Source organism: Schistocerca serialis, chromosome 2 (genome assembly GCF_023864345.2).
Source record: "Schistocerca serialis cubense isolate TAMUIC-IGC-003099 chromosome 2, iqSchSeri2.2, whole genome shotgun sequence".
Classification (NCBI taxonomy): Eukaryota; Metazoa; Arthropoda; class Insecta; order Orthoptera; family Acrididae; genus Schistocerca; species Schistocerca serialis.
In genome coordinates this window covers 695182314-695205821 of record NC_064639.1, presented here as the reverse complement: position 1 = coordinate 695205821, position 23508 = coordinate 695182314, and the positions used below count along the sequence as shown (strand labels likewise).

General features: G+C 42.0%; 1 protein-coding gene across 1 annotated transcript in view; it reads right to left on the bottom strand.

Annotated features, from left to right (window-relative positions):
* Positions 1 to 23508, bottom strand: part of LOC126456339 (sialin-like) — a 136775-nt gene that overhangs the window by 86567 nt on the left and 26700 nt on the right. The window contains exon 2 of the mRNA XM_050092092.1: positions 15748 to 15971. Within this exon, the coding sequence (XP_049948049.1) occupies positions 15748 to 15971 (224 nt within the window). The remainder of the gene's footprint in view (positions 1 to 15747; positions 15972 to 23508) is intronic.

Genomic DNA, 23508 nt, shown 5'->3' with positions numbered 1-23508 from the left:
GTGAACTGCTATTGAGTGTAAACTGCCATCACACCAAATAAATGTTCTGTCTGTCACCCAGTACTCTCCTACAGACACCCAATGATGGCACTGACCCTGTACATCAAATCTTCATCAATAAGCAGTCACAGAGTTCTGTTCAGCCCATCCGTTATCGTTTATGTGTAAGAGAACAAATACGGACCTACCACACTTTCCTCAGGCGCTTCTGACGATGGCTTCTATTATTTAACGCCCCTACTACCAGGATTTTTTTTTGACTCATTGATCCCAAGTAATTTACAAAGGAAATCTTGGCAGTATTTTAATGAATGACTCATTGATCCCAAGTAATTTACAAAGAAAATATTGGCAGTATTTTAATGAAGCAACATTAAAACACGCATTCCAGCTTTCTGTGTAGCAAAAATGATTCTATTTTCATAAATATTACGTCAAAGCAACAAAAATAATTTCGACTGGGGTCATATTAACCCCAGTGGCACTCGGTGAAAAAATGTATGAATAAATGTGTTGTAGGTATAAAACTGAACAAAACATCATTTGATACAATTGAGTCAGAGAGAGAAAGTCTTATGTTATGGAAAAAATAGCCTTGAAAACAAGGGGGATACGATTTTCCAATGTACTTATGAGTTAATATTGACCCCAGCCATACTAGGAAGGGTACAACAGCTGATGCAAGAAACCTTAAGAATAGGTACAACAATAAGCTGTAAATAATATTTTCATTGCTGCAGGTCTTTCGTATAACACCTGTTCTACAAAATAATTATCATTCGATTTTCATAGATGTTACATTCAAGAAACAAGCAATTTAAGTTGGGGTTATATTGACTCCATTGGTACCCAGTGAAAAAAAAAAAAAAAAAAAAACATGAAAAAATGTAAATGTGAAAATAATAGTTTCGAAAACAAGGGTGATACACGGAGTGTTTATGAATGAGTTACATAAAAATAATAACTTTTAATTGTGTAAAGGGTACTTAACTTACAGAAATGTTTAATAAAGCACTGAATGCAGTATTCCTTCAAGTTTTATTCCCAAGCAACGCTTTTAGTTCCTGAAGTTCCCGCTAGGTGGCATTTGCGAATGAGTTATTCCAATAGTCACGATGGAGTCGTATAACGGCGAAGTAATTGCACAGTGTTGCTTGTGGTTTCTTGAATCCAAATCCGTTACTACAGTTCAGAGACAATTCAAAACTAAATATCCCAAGCCACCACCGCAAAGACAGATGGTTTTTAAATGTTAAATCGTTTCACCGAATCTGACGTAAGTGTCACACAGGACACCCTGTCAGGGGCGGCCAGCAGTGTCTGACGCAGCAATTGAACAGCTTCGCAGGATCGAATCCTGCCTCGGGCATGGATGTGTGTGATGTCCTTAGGTTAGTTAGGTTTAAGTAGTTCTAAGTTCTAGCGGACTTATGACCACAGATGTTAAGTCCCATAGTGCTCAGAGCCATTTGAACCATTTGAACAGCTTCGACACTGTTGTAGAAGGTAGCCACGTTGAATGTTTGTGAATAAAACTTGAAGATATACTGTGCTCAGTGCTGTATCAAAGATTTCTTTAATTTACTTACCTTTTTCCAAATAAGGTTATTTTTGTGTAACTAATTTTTAAACACTCCTGTATATTCCCACTGTGCTTATGGGGTCATATTGACCCCAGTGGCACTAGGAGGACTGAGGAGTCTTAGAGCCAGTCACATATCTGAGAACCTTCGTTAGCAGTCTACAACTGGTCACCGTGTGGAATACTTTGTGGGTATGTAAAAACATGGAATCTACATATTCTCCTTCATCAATGGTCCGCAGGACATCGTGCGAGAAAAGGGCAAGCTGTGTTTCGCTCGAACGATGCTTTCTAAATTCGAGAAGATTGCGGACAGAAGCTTTTCTGTTTCAAGGAAATTCATGATATTCGTTAGAATACGCTCAAGAATTCTGCAGTAAACCGATGTTACTAATTGCCTGTAATTTTGCGGAACCGTTCTTTTACCCTTCATGTGCGCAGGAGTCACCTTTGCTTTTTTACAGACACTTGCTACTTTGCGCTGGGCGACAGATTCGCGATTAATGCAAGCTAGGTAAGGGATCATTGCGAAAGAGTACTGTCTATAGTACCGAACTGGGGTTACTAGGTTTATGTTCCTAGTATACGGGTGCTCAGCGGCGAGGTTATCAGTGTCCTCACAAATAGGGACGAATGTGGTCAGAATGTCGTAATACTAGGAAGAGTAAATCTTACGAAAAATACACACACTTTCTCCCAACCTCAATGACGCTCATCCGCACATTTAAGCTAGCTCACATCCTTTAAGACAGCGAAAAAGTAGGCAGGTATTCTGAGACTGACAATAACAACTGAATTAATATTAGAGGAAAGTTGAAAGAATTAAACAGAGAAATGTGACCGGGTGAACACTTGCAAAGAAACATGGATGACTCACACTGAGAACACATTATGCCTATTTCTACGTCCTCCATCAGAGAGTCTGAACTATCGGAGCGCTGATGTAAGTCGTGGAAAAATGTGTCTGTTCTGCGCCTATTCACTAGAATGACCCTCAGATAAAGATAATTTTTGGAAGGTATGATTTTGTTGGTGACGCCCCTTAATCCTATTCCAGTTAACAAAAAGCAGCCCATGCAAAATTTTTGCTCAATAGGGCAACTACTAAGTGCCCAGTAAACACCTCGAAGAGGAAAAGAAGAAAATTTAACGTCGCGATCAATGCCCGGGACTGTGCGATGCTTGCCATCTTCCACCATATCCGTTCATTTGGGAGCAGTACGTGGCGTCTTGGAGTCTGCAAAACTGTTTGCCGGCCGATGTCGACTTTCCAGATCTTGAAACAGCTGCTTCTCATCCACGTGAATCCTCAGCATAACGAGATTGGGTGGATCCCATTCCAGTCCTCCCACCAAGGAATAGTACCTGACAGTACCGAGAGCTGAATCCGTGCCCGCGCATGGCAGCCTGACGCGCTGACCAATTTAGTTTTTATAGCTGTTTATTAGTAACAGATTCTTTGTAATATGGTTCACACTTATGAACCACGTACACGGCATTAGATTCCAATTTCTGATAATGATTTGTCAACTCGTGTACGGTACACATCAGTTCAGAATGAAGGAAACATATAGACGACAAGCCATTTGGCTCTTACGTATACTACTCACAGAAATAGCCATATACAACTGAAAGAGACGGAAATGCCAACATACCATGCCTATTTAAATTCTCCTTTTTTCTTTCAGTAAAGTAGTTACTGAGCAGACTGATCACATTTTAAGGACAAGGTCCAGCACACCTTGATCATAAACATTAATGCTACGTCGTCTTTCGAATCCTTTCAAGGACTGCAGATGTAATGTCTTTCTGAGACAGCTACAAACCGAAGTCATGCCTACAAAAACGCTTAGCTGCTTTTTTTTTTGTTTTTGAATCGAACCCGGAACCCAGAATGTTTTATTGATACCGAAGGACGCTCCCCCTAGACCTCATTCTTTTCATACTGATAAAATTAAAATCCTTCTTATTAGTTATATAACTGTCTCTTAAACTGAACTAAAATATCCCTTCGCCTCAGCGAATAAATTAAAATATTTTTCTCTCCCCTCCTTCTAAAGCAGGAATAAAGTCAAAGAAAAGACAGTGTAAAATTAACATTCTCTTGACAAGTTGAGGTTTATAGCTACACTTGTTGTTGGAAGAATTAGTGAAACTGATGAAAACATTATTTAGAATGGAAACTCTAAATGATACCTCACTTATCCAGTGCCTGTATGATCCCGGTTATTATGTTTTAGGTTGTTAACTTAAAATGCCTTTTGTGGTCAAATGAGCTTTACATATGTATTAAAGATGAAACTCTCTCATTTTACAAATTAGCTGAATAAAGGTTTTCTTAGAATATTACGAGTACAGCCGATATTTGTCATTTTTCTTGGGTCTATATGACGACGTACGTGGATGGTTTACATTTCGCTCACAGTTTCGCATTTGTATTTCCCATCTTTCTTTTCGTAGATGATACTGTTTCTTATTACATACGATACGTAATTACAAATTAACCATCATAGTGTTCTCACTTTCGCGTACGGACGGGGTCGAATATCTAAGTATACCTCAGGTTGTTGTTCGATAGGTCCAGTGGCTGGGCTTGTAGCGTATTTGCGCATTACTGCTTTGTCCATTTGGAAACATCCCTAGTTTTCGAGCATCCACTTAATTTGTGTCTGGCGGTGTCTCTCTTAGGGCAGTATGTTGACAGTACTGGTTTTGCTCTAGGTGGAACCTGTGCCGTCTCTTTGCGATGGGTAAAAGATCGTTAAAAAGGTGCATGTGTCTGAACGTACGTCCGATGTATACACCGGTTATAGACATTATTCTGTCTAGTCTTCTAGTAGTTTAAATTGAATGCGCGGTGTGTAAATTGAATGTGCGCTTTGACTCGCTTACCCGACGATAAAATTTCGCTAATACACTTTGTACTTTGATTACTTCCTGTTATCGTTTTCTCTACAACCTGCTGAACATATTTAATGCAGGTGGAAATATCCCTTGGTATCGGCGTGAGTGGCTCAGTTTCTCCAGAGATGCTCCATGCTTCCTCGAAAAGTTTAGTTCTGTCCTCAGGGCCTGTGAGTATACGAAATACACTCCTGGAAATGGAAAAAAGAACACATTGACACCGGTGTGTCAGACCCACCATACTTGCTCCGGACACTGCGAGAGGGCTGTACAAGCAATGATCACACGCACGGCACAGCGGACACACCAGGAACCGCGGTGTTGGCCGTCGAACGGCGCTAGCTGCGCAGCATTTGTGCACCGCCGCCGTCAGTGTCAGCCAGTTTGCCGTGGCATACGGAGCTCCATCGCAGTCTTTAACACTGGTAGCATGCCGCGACAGCGTGGACGTGAACCGTATGTGCAGTTGACGGACTTTGAGCGAGGGCGTATAGTGGGCATGCGGGAGGCCGGGTGGACGTACCGCCGAATTGCTCAACACGTGGGGCGTGAGGTCTCCACAGTACATCGATGTTAGTCACCAGTGGTCGGCGGAAGGTGCACGTGCCCGTCGACCTGGGACCGGACCGCAGCGACGCACGGATGCACGCCAAGACCGTAGGACCCTACGCAGTGCCGTAGGGGACCGCACCGCCACTTCCCAGCAAATTAGGGACACTGTTACTCCTGGGGTATCGGCGAGGACCATTCGCAACCGTCTCCATGAAGCTGGGCTACGGTCCCGCACACCGTTAGGCCGTCTTCCGCTCACGCCCCAACATCGTGCAGCCCGCCTCCAGTGGTGTCGCGACAGGCGTGAATGGAGGGACGAATGGAGACGTGTCGCCTTCAGCGATGAGAGTCGCTTCTGCCTTGGTGCCAATGATGGTCGTATGCGTGTTTGGCGCCGTGCAGGTGAGCACCACAATCAGGACTGCATACGACCGAGGCACACAGGGCCAACACCCGGCATCATGGTGTGGGGAGCGATCTCCTACACTGGCCGTACACCACTGGTGATCGTCGAGGGGACACTGAATAGTGCACGGTACATCCAAACCGTCATCGAACCCATCGTTCTACCATTCCTAGACCGGCAAGGGAACTTGCTGTTCCAACAGGACAATGCACGTCCGCATGTATCCCGTGCCACCCAACGTACTCTAGAAGGTGTAAGTCAACTACCCTGGCCAGCAAGATCTCCGGATCTGTCCCCCATTGAGCATGTTTGGGACTGGATGAAGCGTCGTCTCACGCGGTCGGCACGTCCAGCACGAACGCTGGTCCAACTGAGGCGCCAGGTGGAAATGGCATGACAAGCCGTTCCACAGGACTACATCCAGCATCTCTACGATCGTCTCCATGGGAGAATAGCAGCCTGCATTGCTGCGAAAGGTGGATATACACTGTACTAGTGCCGACATTGTGCATGCTCTGTTGCCTGTGTCTATGTGCCTGTGGTTCTGTCAGTGTGATCATGTGATGTATCTGACCCCAGGAATGTGTCAATAAAGTTTCCCCTTCCTGGGACAATGAATTCACGGTGTTCTTATTTCAATTTCCAGGAGTGTATGTTTTTCACAAGGAGTGCTCTTAATTTGTACTGGAAGTCTACCGATTCCCATCCCCCCCTCACCCCGCCCTTCTTTCATTGGGAGCGTTAACTGTTCTCTGGACAGACGGAAGAGCACCCCTCTCCATAGTAAACACCCTACCTACATTTTTGTTCCGGTAATAACGTCATTTTTCAGTGCAAGTATGTAAGTTATGTACCATGCTTTGGACAGCGCGTAGGTGATAACAGCATTCATCATGTAATTTTTATGTTTCGTTGCTTTTACTAGCAGTGTATCAAGATTCCTCTTATTATCTGCGCCATTTGTTTTGTATTCTCGTTCAGGAACTCATCGATTCGTTTTCTAAATCGAATTCCAAGTATTTTCATTTCATCCCAGACCTCGAGGGCATTAGTGCCTACGTGTATGTTATTCTTAACCATAGTAATATGCTTTTCCTCACGTTGATAGCTGCTCCACATGCAACCGGTAAGTTTTCAAAATATGGTTTGCACCGTTTCAGTGTTATATTTCATTATTACGGTTAAGACCTCTGGGTATGCATTGACTAAAGTTGACGTTACGAAACTTTTTACTTTCAGTGTGGCTATGTAGCGTATGTATTAATGGCTCTAAGGATGTTATTAACTGATCATGGGCGACGGGCTCCCGTCTCTGGCAGATCTTTGCACTAGAAGTCCTTTCGGCACGTAACCGTCCATAATAATCTTTTAAATCATTTCTGCACACACTGATAAGGTTGTGTGTATTATTGATTCCGATAAACGAAAGCGGAGAATCACTTCTCTCAAGGACCACTGGCGCACTTTGTCAAACGCACAGTCTAAATCAACATAGAGGAAGCCAGTATTACCTGACTTCTGTGGGCGTGTAAAACGCAGTCTCGCAGTACGCCTATTCCACTATGGACATTTATACCTGGAGCGATACATGTCTGGACTGATCCAATAACTTCGGTTTCACTGGGTGAATGTTTATTACGTATTATCTTGTAATTTGTGCAAAGTAACGTGACTGGACATAAATCGAATATTCCGCTCGTTATTGGGTGTTATAGCGCAAGTCGTATTATTCCTGGATATGTAGCCGTATATAGCTTTCTGTTTTCGATCTTATCTTATGTGATTTCGAAGAATTGTTGTATGCCAATATTACTGGTAAAATTCGGATGGGATCCCCTCCGTACCTGGACTTCTGTTTCCTGGAAAGTTTTTGATCACTGTTTCTAATTACGCTTCTGCAAAAAGTTCTTCTTCCGTGGGTTAACATCCGTTCACAGTATTTAAGAATGTAGTCATTTCAATACTTTCTTTTAGATGGTATCTGTAGCGCATCTTGCCGGCCGTTGTGGCCGAGCGGTTCTAGGCGTTTCAGTCCGGAACCACGCGGCTGCTACGGTCGCAGCTTCGAATCCTGCCTCGGGCATGGATGTGTGTGATGTCCTTAGATTAGTTAGGTTTAAGTAGTTCTAAGATCTAGGGGACTGATGACCTCAGAAGTTAAGTCCCATAGTGCTCAGAGCCTCCTTTATGTAGTTTTCTCAGCGAGTGCTTGTGTTTTTTCTGCTAAACCACCAGCACCAGGGAGCAAGTGAAAGTGCAAAAACTTAGCCCTAATCTAAGAAAGACGTAGGCGCGGAGCACGTGGTGAGAAGGCTGGACACGAACCTGTAAACGCTCGGTTGCTATGGTAACCGTTACGTCATTTCTAGAAACAGTAGACGATTACAGGCTACCTAAATTGTGTTGTCATGCGCTTCCTTGCCATACGAGGCCAGTTGGCCGTGGTGCTATCTCTCTAGGTTTGTCTGTAGGTAGGCTGTTTGTTTTCTTATTGGCAACGTTACGTAGCGCACTGGCTGTGCTGTGTGCAGTCTGTGGCTAGTTTGCATTGTTGTCTGCCATTGTAGTGTTGGGCAGCGGCAGCTGGATGTGAACAGCGCGTAGCGTTGCGCAGTTGGAGGTGAGCCGCCAGCAGTGGTGGATGCGGGGAGAGAAATGGCGGAGTTTTGATATTTGTAAGAATGGATGTTATGAACTCCTATATATATTATGACTTTTGATGACTATTAAGGTAAATACATTGTTTGTTCTCTATCAAAATCTTTCATTTGCTAACTATGCTTATCAGTAGTTAGTGCCTTCCGTAGTTTGTATCTTTTATTTAGCTGGCAGTAGTGGTGCTCGCTGTATTGCAGTAGTTCGAGTAACCAAGATTTTTGTGAGGTAAGTGATTTGTGAAACGTATAGGTTAATGTTAGTCAGGGCCATTCTTTTGTAGGGATTTTTGAAAGTCAGATTGCGTTGCGCTAAAAATATTGTGTCAGTTTAAGCACAGTCATGTATAATTTTTCTAAGGGGACGTTTCATATGTCTTACGTTAGTTGTCCCGTGCGCAATGAATATGGATGAAGCCCATCCTGATGTGTCGCTTCTGAGTGAGGATGTCATTACTTCCTTGTAGGATCTTTCATTTTCAAGGAGATGTGAAAGTGAACGACATGGAATTTTTAAGAAAGGGCATTCAGCCACCGTAATAACACCTTCTTCAGAAAGATAAGTTCAAAACACATCTATTCCAAACTTCATGGTATGAGCAGCACAAGTGGTTATGTGCTTGCCCTGCAAAAGACAAATTATTCTACTGGCAATGTTTGCTCTTAAGCACAAGAAAAACTGTATGGCATGCTGAAGATTTTATCGATCTGAAGAATCTGTTCAGAGGTTTAGGGCGCCATGCTTCTTATACATATCACTTTTATTTTGTGTACACACACAAGTGTTTGGTATTTCAAATCTACATAATCAACATCATAAACTGATGAAAATCAGGCACAACACCGTGAAAGCTAACAGGACACCATGAAAATTCTACCTGACGTCACAAGTCTTTTGCACAAGCAAGAGCTAGCTTTCAGAGTTAATGACGAGAAAGAAAATTCCATCAATCACGGAAATGTCACAGCCATTTAAAACTCTTTAAGTCACCATGCTCTTTTATTGTGAGATTAGTTGATTCCAACTGCGACATTCAAGAACATTTTTCTTGTTTTCATAATGTTAGCCAAGCTTTATTCACTATGCTGAGTGGCATGTTTCGAAATTGTGATATGAAGAACAAACCAGTGATCGAAACCTATGATTGTGCTTCGTTCTGGGGAGATTCGAATGGCCTGCTAAGTAATCCGTCAAAGCCAGCACAACGGCCCTCGTCGTTAAGCCGCAGGATCGATTCGATCCGGGACCAGTGTAGCTCCCCGAAATCCGAAAGTTGCGTGCTAAATAATTCGATTGGTAACGCAGCCAACAAGAAATACACAAAAATGTTTCCATGGTCTGTGTGATGGACCAACAGAAAAGTAGATGGTATTTTATAAGGCTAAGAAGAACACTTCACAAAAGTCCTTTCGCTTCATCAATACGATTTGTTTGAGACAATAACTAAAAAATCATGAATCGAACACAACTTCACATTTGGTTACAAGACAAACAATTTAAACTCATAAAGTTATAAAAATACAGATACAGTCAAATAAATGTTTCAAATAATACTAATAATAGTGTAAGTCTAATAAGAACAGTATAGCTTTGTCTAATAATACACTCCTGGAAATGGAAAAAAGAACACATTGACATCGGTGTGTCAGACCCACCATACTTGCTCCGGACACTGCGAGAGGGCTGTACAAGCAATGATCACACGCACGGCACAGCGGACACACCAGGAACCGCGGTGTTGGCCGTCGAATGGCGCTAGCTGCGCAGCATTTGTGCACCGCCGCCGTCAGTGTCAGCCAGTTTGCCGTGGCATACGGAGCTCCATCGCAGTCTTTAACACTGGTAGCATGCCGCGACAGCGTGGACGTGAACCGTATGTGCAGTTGACGGACTTTGAGCGAGGGCGTATAGTGGGCATGCGGGAGGCCGGGTGGACGTACCGCCGAATTGCTCAACACGTGGGGCGTGAGGTCTCCACAGTACCTCGATGTTGTCGCCAGTGGTCGGCGGAAGGTGCACGTGCCCGTCGACCTGGGACCGGACCGCAGCGACGCACGGATGCACGCCAAGACCGTAGGATCCTACGCAGTGCCGTAGGGGACCGCACCGCTACTTCCCAGCAAATTAGAGACACTGTTGCTCCTGGGGTATCGGCGAGGACCATTCGCAACCGTCTCCATGAAGCTGGGCTACGGTCCCGCACACCGTTAGGCCGTCTTCCGCTCACGCCCCAACATCGTGCAGCCCGCCTCCAATGGTGTCGCGACAGGCGTGAATGGATGGACGAATGGAGACGTGTCGTCTTCAGCGATGAGAGTCGCTTCTGCCTTGGTGCCAATGATGGTCGTATGCGTGTTTGGCGCCGTGCAGGTGAGCGCCACAATCAGGACTGCATACGACCGAGGCACACAGGGCCAACACCCGGCATCATGGTGTGGGGAGCGATCTCCTACACTGGCCGTACACCACTGGTGATCGTCGAGGGGACACTGAATAGTGCACGGTACATCCAAACCGTCATCGAACCCATCGTTCTACCATTCCTAGACCGGCAAGGGAACTTGCTGTTCCAATAGGACAATGCACGTCCGCATGTATCCCGTGCCACCCAACGTGCTCTAGAAGGTGTAAGTCAACTACCCTGACCAGCAAGATCTCCGGATCTGTCCCCCATTGAGCATGTTTGGGACTGGATGAAGCGTCGTCTCACGCGGTCTGCACGTCCAGCACGAACGCTGGTCCAACTGAGGCGCCAGGTGGAAATGGCATGGCAAGCCGTTCCACAGGACTACATCCAGCATCTCTACGATCGTCTCCATGGGAGAATAGCAGCCTGCATTGCTGCGAAAGGTGGATATACACTGTACTAGTGCCGACATTGTGCATGCTCTGTTGCCTGTGTCTATGTGCCTGTGGTTCTGTCAGTGTTATCATGTGATGTATCTGACCCCAGGAATGTGTCAATAAAGTTTCCCCTTCCTGGGACAATGAATTCACGGTGTTCTTATTTCAATTTCCAGGAGTGTATTTATGAAATCTGTGTAACATAATCCACATGGAAGGCATTCCGTATTTTATCATATTAACCTAGCAATAGCAAATTCACATGCTGCTGGAAATAAAAATGATATGACAGTGAAATGACAAAAAAATGGAATTACTTTGGTTACTAGTGTCTGTAGCTGATCGCAAATCAAATGACTAAAAAATTACTTTCTGTATGAAACTTTCAGTTCTTTATTGTCACCGTGGTTCGTCTAGCAGCTGTTTGATTGAGCTAAACTTTTGCAGAGATCGGTTTTTTGCTGACTGGAATAAGATAAAGGTGGAGGAGCTAAACTTTTAAAAGTTTCAAAAAAGGGCCACCCTAGTGTTCATTGATCAATAAAGAATATGCCCATCGTGAACTGCAGTGCAAGATTTTCGTTTGCACTCTTTTCTTGAGGCTGTCGGTATGCTGTATTATTCCTCTCTTTATCGGGCGTGAAAATCCCGTATAGTCCTCTGTAGAAAACGTCCTCCGAGATTGTCCCACGCACGCCCCACCAGATTCGGAATCAAAGATCATGCAAACATGTCCTCGATCTACAAAGTCTCAGGCACGACGGGGATCTGTAGGAACAGAACTCGAAGATAAGTCCTGGATGTAATAGATCTTTTAGCGAAACATTCTGTATGGAAAAAATATGCCGAGTAGCGGCAAAGAATTACTAAATATACATGTGATAGGTGTGATTGCAGAGATCGGTTTTTTGCTGACTGGAATAAGATAAAGGTGTAGGAGCTAAACTTTTAAAAGTTTCAAAAAAGGGCCACCATAGGTGTGAGAGGTAATATTTCAAATAATTTTTATTTCTAAAACAAAAGGCAAAAACTTTCAATTATTTTTCTTCTATTCTGTGTGTTAGAGTTTTGAGAGGAACGTCTTAGCGTAATCTACCAGACGCTATGTAGTTATTTAGTTGACAAAGTAAGTAATCAAAAATATCGGTGTTTTATTTAACATGACAGTATACCGAACCTAATTGCTTATGGCATAAACAATTTGTGTTTGTACAGTAATATTTCGCAGGAATCAGCACGAAAATAATTGATGAAGGATAATACCCGTTAACTAACATTTTGTAATAGTATCATATCTTGTGACTAGATCTGCTGTGAAGATTTGTAACGATGTTCTTTCTTTTTTCATGCCCTTTCAGACCAGCATTTTGCATCTTTCAGATACCGAAGTCTGATGTTTCCTCGTCCGGCGACCGGAAGTTACGTAATAACATTTTAATCGTTTTAATTACGAGAGCCATTATTCCTTGGGGGCTTTGCAAAAATGACTAAAAAGAAAGTCACCACAAAAGTCATTAATATTAAAACCGAAATTCTATTTGAGAGAGCGCAATCCAAACCTGTAATACGAATATTCATCTCATTTCACAAATAAGCCAACCTTTATGGACCACTGTACCACAGAAGAATCGATAATATTCTTCTACGATTTTGTAATAGTATCATATCTTGTGACTAGATCTGCTGTGAAGATTTGTAACAATGTTCTTTCTTTTTTCATGATAACCGTCGGCCATAATTTCGCGTTTACCACACAACCATTTTTTCAATTTGCTCTGGATAATATAACTTATCATTCATTCTCTTCACGATTCATGTTCATATTACAATACCGCAACCACAATATTGAATATGCCACTGTGGTCTGACTTGATGATGAGTGTTAGTCAGTGATATAAACCTTGTGATCATAATCTATCTGGCAGTTGCGACCGGATAAAGGCCTACTTTAGGTTTTTCCAGCCTATCCGCTATACGCGACCACGTTGATCCTCAATGATTTCGAATGTCGCCTACTTGCTTTCCAATAAATCGTCATTCCGGATTGTTTGTTTTCTCTTGAAATCTAGCAAAGAATTCCTTGGTTTCATTCATCTGTCTACTCACATGTCCCGCCTGTTTCCATTTCATTTTCATACTGATTTGCGAGCTCAGTGTTAAGTATTGCACATAGTAGCAGTATTTTCATTTCGCTGTAATTTTGTTTCAGTCCTACTTTCGAACTTATTCTGTTAAGTCCAATCAGTGTTGAATTTTATCTCCACTAGACACAACAGTAGAATACCATCACCACAACGAGGGTGGTTCAAGTACGTTTAATTTACATTCAATCCTCATTCGTTTTCTTCTTCCACGGATTTGAAAAGTTCGTCATGAATTCCTGAGGTGGCTGAAAAGAATATACAAACAATATAATACGAAAACACGTACCAAAGAAATTATTCAATACTCAAACAGCGTTCAGGATATTATCGTCCATGCTGAGTCATAAAGCGCATCTGCGTATAAAAATAAAGGCCAGATTCAAGACGAGCAAACGTTTTTACGTATACCGCGGCCCTTGCACAGGGAACAATGTAAGAACGGGAAAAATTTAAATATTTCTGAATGTAATCAATCTACGCAGAATGTAACTCATTATGGAATGAACATCAATTTCCTCTGTTGGTTGAAAAATTACTAACAGATAATGTTAAGTAAAAGTCTCAGGATGTTAGAATAACTGTTTAAAGTTCCGTTTACAAACGTCTGGAGCCATTAACAGATGTCCTCTTTGCGTTTCATTTCGATACGTGTTCAATGTGGTTTTGTCAAATCGTTTTGGAGAAATATCGGCAAGCTTTTTAACAACAGACCGTACCTGTTGCCTTCGTCGAGTACTTTCCATGTTCAGTTTTAGTAGTTTGAAATTATCATCTTACGCAGGGTTGTTATTATTCAATTCATATTATTATGATTAGCTAATGTTCCATGAATCTGTGACAATGGAATAATCGTCCTAAGGTGTGAAAATAAGTTCATTAATGACTTAGTGAAAAGTTATGGGACCTCCTTCTGTTTCTATTACAAGCTTCCATTAACACATACAATGACTGTTAGTGTATTTGAGGTTCACATTTTAAGAAACACTATTCGCAAAAACAAGACCACCCATTATATAAATTTTTTTGGAGAACATAAAAAACTCTATTTTAGTTACAAATCCAGCAATCAACAGCTTTCTCACAGTCACTGTTAACACTACAACTACACACCACAGTTGGGATGCAAATGATTTTCAATTTGTTCCCTGAAGTCATTATGTGAACAGTGTAGTCGAGAGTTAATTGTACCGAAAGAGCAGAGAGTAACTTTCTTTTATGTGACAGTACGTTTTATAAATCAAGGTCAACACAACATTGGTAGGAATTATCGTATTTTCCATGAAAAAGTTTCGTTTCAAATGTTACAGTTTTTCATACATGAGGGATCACAGTAATTTTGAATTATGTGAAAGACCTCTTTCCACCTGGAAGATATTAATCCTCCCCCGCCACCGCTTTCTCACGCTGTTTACTCGACCCACTATTATATGTCATTAGACCGCATGATTTTGCTTTTCTGCTCCTTCTCAGCAAACTCTGTTCCAACGTAATTGCTGAAATCTTTGTCATATGGAATTCAAATGGCGAAAAATATGAAAATGAATTAATCCAACAACACAGAAGAGTTTACTCGGATTGACAGCAGCCTGAAGATCTTGCACATCTATATGAACAGCAGTTAAAGTTGCTGAAGTTTGTCGTTAAAAAACGCCTGGAACTTAGGCCCCTTTGCTGGAGTCTAGAAATGGCAATAGGTAACTGGATACATAAACTGCCTTTTGGCTGTTTCTTCTGTAGAAAAGAAATGAAAACTTGAAATACTAAAGTGATCTAACAAGTGGAAGTGTGTTTCTTTCTTCTGGAGACTTTTCGACTGCGTAACCAACAACAGTTCATCAAAGGACAATGTGAAGCGCTGCGATTTCGAGGGAAACTTTTGATATCTGACATCTCATGACATTCCGTATGCAATAAGATATCCTCTAGTGCAAACAAATATCGTTATCATTGTTATCTAAGTTGCATTATTTCCCGTATACGAAAGATATCACGGCACTCAGTAAAAGCTGGCAGCCCAAACGTTATTATTAAGTGTACGAAGTCAGATTCCAGTTACATAGAGTTATTACACTTGATACTTAAGAAAACTCTTAGTTTGCGACGCGCAGACACAGACTTTCACTCATAATGGAAATTAAATCCAGTATTTTCAATGTAAAACAGCTAAATAAATTCACTTGTTTTGGACACAGCCTGTACACCAGGTTTAATTTTGGGTAAGGGTATCAAGATCTGATAACGCTGAAATGACGCTATCACAGGAATATAGCAAGTACTCGATACAAACAGCTGTTTCATTACGGGAAGCTATTGTGAATAGGGGAATCAGGTCAATCTGTGCGTTTCCATTAGGAAAAAGCAATTAAATCTAACAATAAGAAATAATTGGAGAACGTAAAAGACGAGGTACAGTTGGTTTGCGACTCAGGGCAGCACCTACGGAAGAGCTACAGGGATGTCTTGGTTTGGATTTTCCAGTTTTTTTTAAACATGTTTACCTTTCAACCATCAACTGAAAAAGACAGTTTTAAGCTAAAACATGGTTACTCCATATGAATCATTTCGTCAGTGATAATTTCCTGGCGAATTAATTCCAGAGCAAAAACATCGACAGTAAGCTAATATAAAACGTACCAACATAGTCTTAACGTGTTACCTACTTGACTTTGTGAGTCTTCCGTATCCCCACCTCCTGGACATGTTCCTTCCGGGGCAGTGGAGTTATTTTCCATTAGCAAAAACTTCTCTTCATTGGCATTTTCGTCCGTTTTCACCATTGCAACAATGGCTACAGAAAGATTGGCTTTCATGGTGAACTGGAGAGAAATGGCGCAGAATCCCATTATGGCAAGAATATATCTTGCAGGGACACATTGAAAAAGTTCTGAAAACAAAGATGAATACAATTCAGTTAGAATATAGGGCAGTATGAGTAATCAATTATGCTGAATAACAAGACGGATGAACTTTATCATAAACGATTTTGCAGGTTTTATGAAAATGATCAAATACGTGATAGTTTGTCGCTTCTGTGATAAACGAGTAAAATTCTAGATGGTAGCGTGTTTTTAAAGCTATTAAAGAATAATACCGTCTGAGGTGTTTGACCTGGATCCGACGGTAGTGGGGTGCCTAATGGCTCGTTGTGTACTCCGACTAAATGTGCCTATGTGGCTAGTTTAAATAAATGAATGTAATGCGGCTGACAGATTAATGTTACTCGATGAGCCCTCTGAAAGCGTAACCGCTCACATTAATCGCAACAGTACTCACTAAATGCTCCTTGATGAAAAGGCATTGGTTCGATCCTTGTTGCAGGATGAACAGCGGTCCTGAGACCGTGAATTAATTCCAGATATGTAAGATGGGGTGCAACAAGCAATTATTTTGGTTGTTCATACTAAGCAATTTTAAGAACACAAGAAGCGTGCAAAAATCATACACATTCTCAATGAATTTGTATTGACACAGAATTTAGGTTGAACCAATGTGGATTTTTTCGGCTGTAATTCACAATGAAATACCTGGTAGAGAGTTCATCGAACCACCTTCAAGCTACTTCTCTACCGTTCCATTCTCCATGAGCGCTCGCGAAAAAACGAACACTTTTTCCGCGTGAACTCTGATTTCTCTTGTTTTTTACTCTATTTATTTCTATGTAGGTGGGCACCATCAAAATACTTTCGCATTCGGAGTAAGTTTGTGATTGAAATTTCGTGAAAAGATCCTGTCATAACGAAAAAGTCTTTGCTCTACCGATTGCTACCTCAACTTGCGTATCATATATGTGATACTATTTCCTCCATTTTCCAGCAATAAAAACTAACTGCCCTTCCTGAAATTTCTTGATGTCCTCCGTCAATACTTTCTGATGCAGATCCCGTACAGAGCAGTAATGTTCCAGAAGAGGGCAGACAGGCATAGTCAAGGTAGTCCCTTTAGTAGACCAGTTGGATCTTCTAACAAATGAGTGACACAGACATCGTGCTTGAGCCGACGGTTGTTCTTCGCTTGTCACGAGAATTTCACGTCATCGGATTAAATCTTCACCTGGTGACGGCCATCTGCAGCATGTAAAAGCCCGAAGCCACGTCACATCTTCTGCGACTTCTATTAGCGATAATAAAATAAATTCGAACAAATGCTATGTTGAGGTTAATGCTGTTATCGGTTTATATTTCGTCACCATACAGTACACATCTACGTATTCACGTTAGTTATTCTTAAATACGTGGCATTGACTGTATAATGTGGTGGTAAATAAATCAACTTGAAGTAGCTGTGAAGATAAAATATTACAAGGGCTATCAATATTTCTGAAAGTAAATAGATATGAGAAACATTGTCATTATAGCGTCATAGTTATTTGATACGACGATTGCTGACTTTGAAGAGGGAAATGACTGTGTTGATGAATATCATCACAATACTACCAGTGGTACCAGCATCTCTGATCGCTGAAATACTCGACGGAATATGGTTTCATCTGATGTGAGTGCTTTTAAAGAATAGTGTTAACTCTGCTGAAAAGCAAATGAAAACAATTCATCTACTCATAACTGAAAATACTTACAAATTTAAAATCATTTAATTTCAATTTGATTGGCTGCGCAAATATCCAGTGTGTCGAGGTGAGCCCTCTATTATACAAAATCGCTAATTGTCTAGGCAACGCGATAATCAACTGTTGAATTACAACTTTCATGCGTATTTCTAACAAGAAGTCTTAATACGCTAGCGCCTTTATGTTCTCTGAAGGAGAGGAACCTGCAAACTGAAGAACATAACAATTTTGTGGTGAACACGTAGCTGTACATGGTCAACATTTTTTTAAATATTTTCCATGGAACGAAGTATGTGAACGCTACGTAACTTAACACACTACAGCTTTCAGAGCACAAGCCGTGATGAGAGGAGCGCACAGCATCCCGTCGAGCGTGGGAGAAATAAAAGAAACAACTGTGCCAGATTCTTGCTACGCGCGGGGAGTGTACCTTGATGCTGACACATGGTCTGCTACGGCGACAATTACGTCATAGTGCGTGGACAACGGACAAGGCGTCGGAAGCAGAGGCTCATCCTTTTAGGAGAAGGATGTGCAGGGAGTGGACGACCGGCAGAAGTGCACGCTTGAACATAAATTCAGACGCTATCCACGCCTGCAGGTGGGCTGTTGTAAATAACCACGAACGGCACCTGTGCGATGTCCTCAATACGTTGTGTCAGTCGTCGACAGAGCAATGTCTGTGGTGCTATGGGAGCATTATTCGGAGCCAAGTGAATTCGAATGTGGTTAAGTTGTTGCTCTTCGTATGGTGGCTGCTTACGTAACCACGGTCGCCGATGTGTTTGATGTTAAAAAAAAATGGCTCTAAGCACAATGGGACTTGACATCTGAGGTCATCAGTCCCCTAGACTTAGAACCACTTAAACCTAACCAACCTAAGGACATCACACACATCCATGCCCGAGGCACGATTCGAATCTGCGACTGTAGCAGCAGCGCGGTTCCGGACTGAAGCACCTAGAACCGCTCGGTCACATCGTCCGGCTGATGTTTCAAGATGCACCGTATCGAAGATTTATACCGCATGCAGGAAAAGCGGAAGAAGACCTTCCACTAAGTCACAACGAGAACTAAAGTGTCCTTTGAGCGACTGTGACAGACCTTCATTTACCAGGTTTATGAAAAAAATAAGAGGACGACAACCGCAAAATTCGCTGCAGAACTGAATGACGCACTCGTGAACCCTGTCAGCACCCAACCAACGCGAAGGGACCTCGATATGAAACAATTGCCCACAACCAGAAAATGTGAGGCAGAAGCCATAAAACCTGGACGATGGAGCAATAGAAGAACGTCATTTGGTCGGATGCGTTGTGTTTCAGACTGTTTACAACTTCTGGCTGATGATATGGGTAGCCATATAGTGATATTCCATGGGCCCCCTTATTACTCTGCGGCGTCGCATTACTGCCAAGGATTATGTGACCGTTTTGAACGATCAGGTCCCTCCCATGGTAAAATGGTGATGCTGTGTTTGAAGAAGACCAGGCCCCCGTTCATCGTCCAGGACTGGTTTTGTGAGCACGAATATGAATTGTCACATCTCCTCTCGGTACCACGATCATCAGATCACAATATTATTGAGCCTTTGTGGTTCACTTTTGAGAGAAGAGTGTGTGATCATCATCCACCTCCATTCTCGTTATCTGAAATTTCCACTGTTTTGCAGGGATAACGGTATAAGATTGCCTTGATAACCAAACAGGACCTGTATTTATCCATTCCGAGGCGACTGGAGGATGCTTTACCAGCGAGTTTCTACATCATATTAGCCATAGCAACGAGTTTTTGGTATTTCCATATTTTTGTCCAGTCTTTGTATGACACGTCTCCTCTTTAATACTGCCCGTCTATATAAGCTCCCTCTTGTTCCAACACCAAAAGCGTAGGCCTTTTTTTGGCAGTTAGCTTCAGAGCATAACCTGTAGCAGCTTTTTCCGTGCTGTCAAACCAACTGGTATTGTAACAAGCTTCTTCCTCAGGAGTGACAGATGAATTTGTGTCTGAAAGTTTCCTGGTAAGGCTGATTTTACACAAGGCTTGGCGACCATTCTCTTCTCCGCCGAGTTTCAACGTAACGGGAACGGGCTCGCTCCTACTTCCTATCCCAAGAAGGAAACCGCCCCGATACGCAATTCATAGGCCACGAGTCGCCAAACGTGCACCATACTGTTTCTGCTATCTCTCTCGGTCACATTGTTGACTAACATAAAGCTATATCCACAAATAAATAACACTGTCTTGCTACCACACGATACATTCGTATCATTACAAATAACGGGGAACATAGCCCTGTCTGGTCGTACTGATGTATATCTTACGCTGTTCCCGTAAATTGCTTCAGACGACCACCGGGATGTTTCCTCCGTCATGCTATGGACGTTGCCTTTTCCGAACTTTTGCCTAAGATGTCCAGTGATCTGTCTATAACGACGTTAACGACGCTGACCTCGCTTTCGAGTCGAATGAGGTATCGTAGCCATCAGCGCTCGTCAAGGAATGACACTGGTGTTGTTCAGTGACTGCTGTCCTAGATTTATAGCGCTTTTCCGTTTACATTTAGTCCATGTGTTGCGACAGAGTTTACGGCAACAACTCTACCCATTATTTGCAAAGTTTTAGGTTATCTTTTCCCATTGAAATTGTTGCAGAGATTATGGATTTTTAATAACCAGTCTGGTGTTTGTTGACTGTCCATAACACATACCACAGTACGATATAGATTTTTTTCATTTTTCCTGTACTTCCTTTTACCCTTGTTTTCTGCTTACTGTTCTAGGTACAATGGAAGATTTATTTTAAGATGAGTTTTGTAAGTTTATTTCTTTGGGTAATTTTGATTCCGTTTACGTCATAATTTTGCTATTAACGAAACTGTTATTTTTATTTTTTCTGATGCTGTGTGTTCCCGCGTATATTAACATGTTATCCAAAATTATTTTCCGTGAACAGAAGCCCGTGAAATGCTAATTTTGAATAAAATTTTAAATCGATGTACACGGAATTTTGGAAATGTGCTGAGAGGGATGTGTTGAGTTGAAGAAACATACCGATACGTCGACAGAGAAAAACACCAAGTAGTCTGGGGCGAAGACAGAAGGTTATTGTTGTGTGCTTGAGTACAATCATACTGTGTTCATGGCAGATGATAAATAATCGTTTGATCGATGGTACGTTTTTATGATTTTCGTCGTGTACCGTGGACTAGAAACTAATGATCATACGCGTTACTTCCTTTTCTCATACGCAACTACCACTCGGCACTATGATGGCAGATCACCAAGCCGTGTAAATACTGTACGGATGTACTTTTTATTGTAGATAGCACGGAATGTTTAGTGGGTATCGTGAATATTAAACCGAAAATATAGTAATGCCATTTCCCATCGTAAAATGTTATTCAACGTATTAATATTTAATCACTGTGTAATTAATGTGAATGTACGGTGATTACTGTGCACAGTACTTACTGTTTGTGTGTATGGCGAATTGTCAAAGCAAACTAAAAATATATTAATGTACTTTCTTATTATGGAATGTGGTACTGAGTGGTGAACGAGCGGCAAACCGTAAATTCAGAACTATGACTATTAGCGGCTAACAAATGTTATGACGTTGGATATACACGGCACAGTCACATTAATGTGAGCACCGCCTATGTTCAGCGTAAACGTGCAATAGCCACTCACATACGGCAGGTGGCAGCGCTAGGGTGCTCATTGTAATTGAAGACACTGATATGTCGCGAAAAATGCACATCGGATCAAAAAAGTTTTAATTTCAATTAGTTTGTCTCGGAGTGGGGACTTCCAATGATACCACACTCGACTCGCCACGCCACCGCGTGTGTGGGTAGCGCGCGACAACTTTGAAATCTCTAAGGGGAACCCCCCTTTTTAATGTAGATTACGATTCCACCGCAAAATCTACAAACGTTTTGTCTGAAGCATATTCTTCGTTTCGCCTGTGGTTATAGAGATTGGCGCCATGAAGTTCTTGATACAGTGACTCTTGGTATGGATGATACTTATGACGATGCAGGATTGTGGCAGTACTATCTACGGACATACCGGAATCGCGATGTAATTGCTGGTTGCTTATCTGTGGATTGTGGTGATTTCATTAGCTTCTCCCGTAACAAGTTTGCTTCGTTTCCTTTTGTCGGTCTGTAGGCTGCCATCAGACAAAAAGGCGTTCACAACCTTGTAAAAAAAGGAACGATAGCGTGCTACGTATGGAAAATGCCCGACATACAAGGCAACAGCAGCCTCAATATTTCTCCAGCATTTTCTTTAAATCAATGTCATTTCAAGTTTTTCTTCTGTGGTTGCAATTTATTGTCCACTTGCACGTCCGTTCTTTAAATGACAGATAGGCAGTAAACACTGCGCAAGTATTGTAATGTTTAGAGCCCGTATCTGTTCTACGTTTGGATGGTACCTGAGCGCGGGTCGCAGTGCACTGCCTGATACGTCGTAGTTCATTATACACCCACGGGGACGTCTAGAGTAGTCCCCTGTTCGACATGTCGGAGGAATACAACGTTGCGAATGGGGTTTCCAATTAGAAGTTATGAAATGCTGGCCTGTCCTACCTTCGCAGCATAGAGGCGGTGTCCTATGTGGCATTGGATATTCAAATGCCGTTGAGTAGCGCGTGAAAGGTGGACACATATTGGTGGACTGGACTTTTATTTGCGGATAGTTTCAGAATGAGTGGAAATGAAATGACCGTATGGCATCGTTGGCCAGGAGGCCCCATCTGGGGAAGCTCGGCCGCGAAGTGCAAGTCTTATTTCAATCGACGCCACATTGGGCGACTTGGGCGCCGGTTATGAGGATGAAATCATGATAAGGACAAAACAACACACAGTCCCCGAGCGGAGAAAGTGGAAATTTCATGTTACAAGAGCGAAGCAGTCGCGTGTGACACCTTTGGAATAGTCGACTTACGACTGTGACAGTAGTATCTCTGAACTTAGTGTATCTTTGGCTCATTTGTAGAGCGTCAAGCATAGAGTACGCTGGCAGAACTTGTAGCGTAATGCTTATTGGAGGAGGATTTTTGCTGAAAAACATGGTTAGGAATTATTAATCTAATGGAAGGACTTGCAGACGCAACATTTATGGAACCGAAAAAATGGATTTGCATTATGGATATGTTTTTAAGGTAATAATGTTAGCAATTCTTGGAACAGAACAGTCCACGTTCCCACCTCCGTTTAGGTCATTTCAGTTTAATTCATTTCAATTTGCACAATCGTTAAATCTTTGCCTTGCAAGACTTTTATAAAGAAAGTAAAGATTTTGGTTTTCTGTGAGTTCCATGTTCTTGTGAAATAAGTTTAATGTGTCATTGTAATGAATGGACTAGTATTTTCATTTCAAGTAAGAAATTTTTTGTGGAAAAATCATCCCAATCTTTCTCCCAGTAGTTTAATTTTACTTAGCATATTTTAGCTGGCACAATTTCTTCATACTGTGCTGTTACTGCTGATTCTGCTGTAATTTTGTTGGTTCTTTCGTTTGTCACCTCACGCTTATATTGTGCAAATTCTAAGCATTTTTTTGTAATACAGATTTTTAATGGGTCTGTGAGCAGTGTGTGCTTCATAGTGTTGATACGTAATTTCAGTGTTGCAGTTTATCTGGGCAGCGCAAAGTTTGATTTTGGTAGTGGTTTTTTACTAACAGTTTTGATTTAATTTCCAGCACAGTGAACGCCAGTTAGTTTTGTCTTTATGTAAATGTGCGCACTGAGACACGCTGTTTGCAGTAGTAGGCTAATATCAGTTCAACCTTTTTGTAACATAGGAGAGCACATTCAAATTTGAGTAGAGAGCAGGCAACATTTT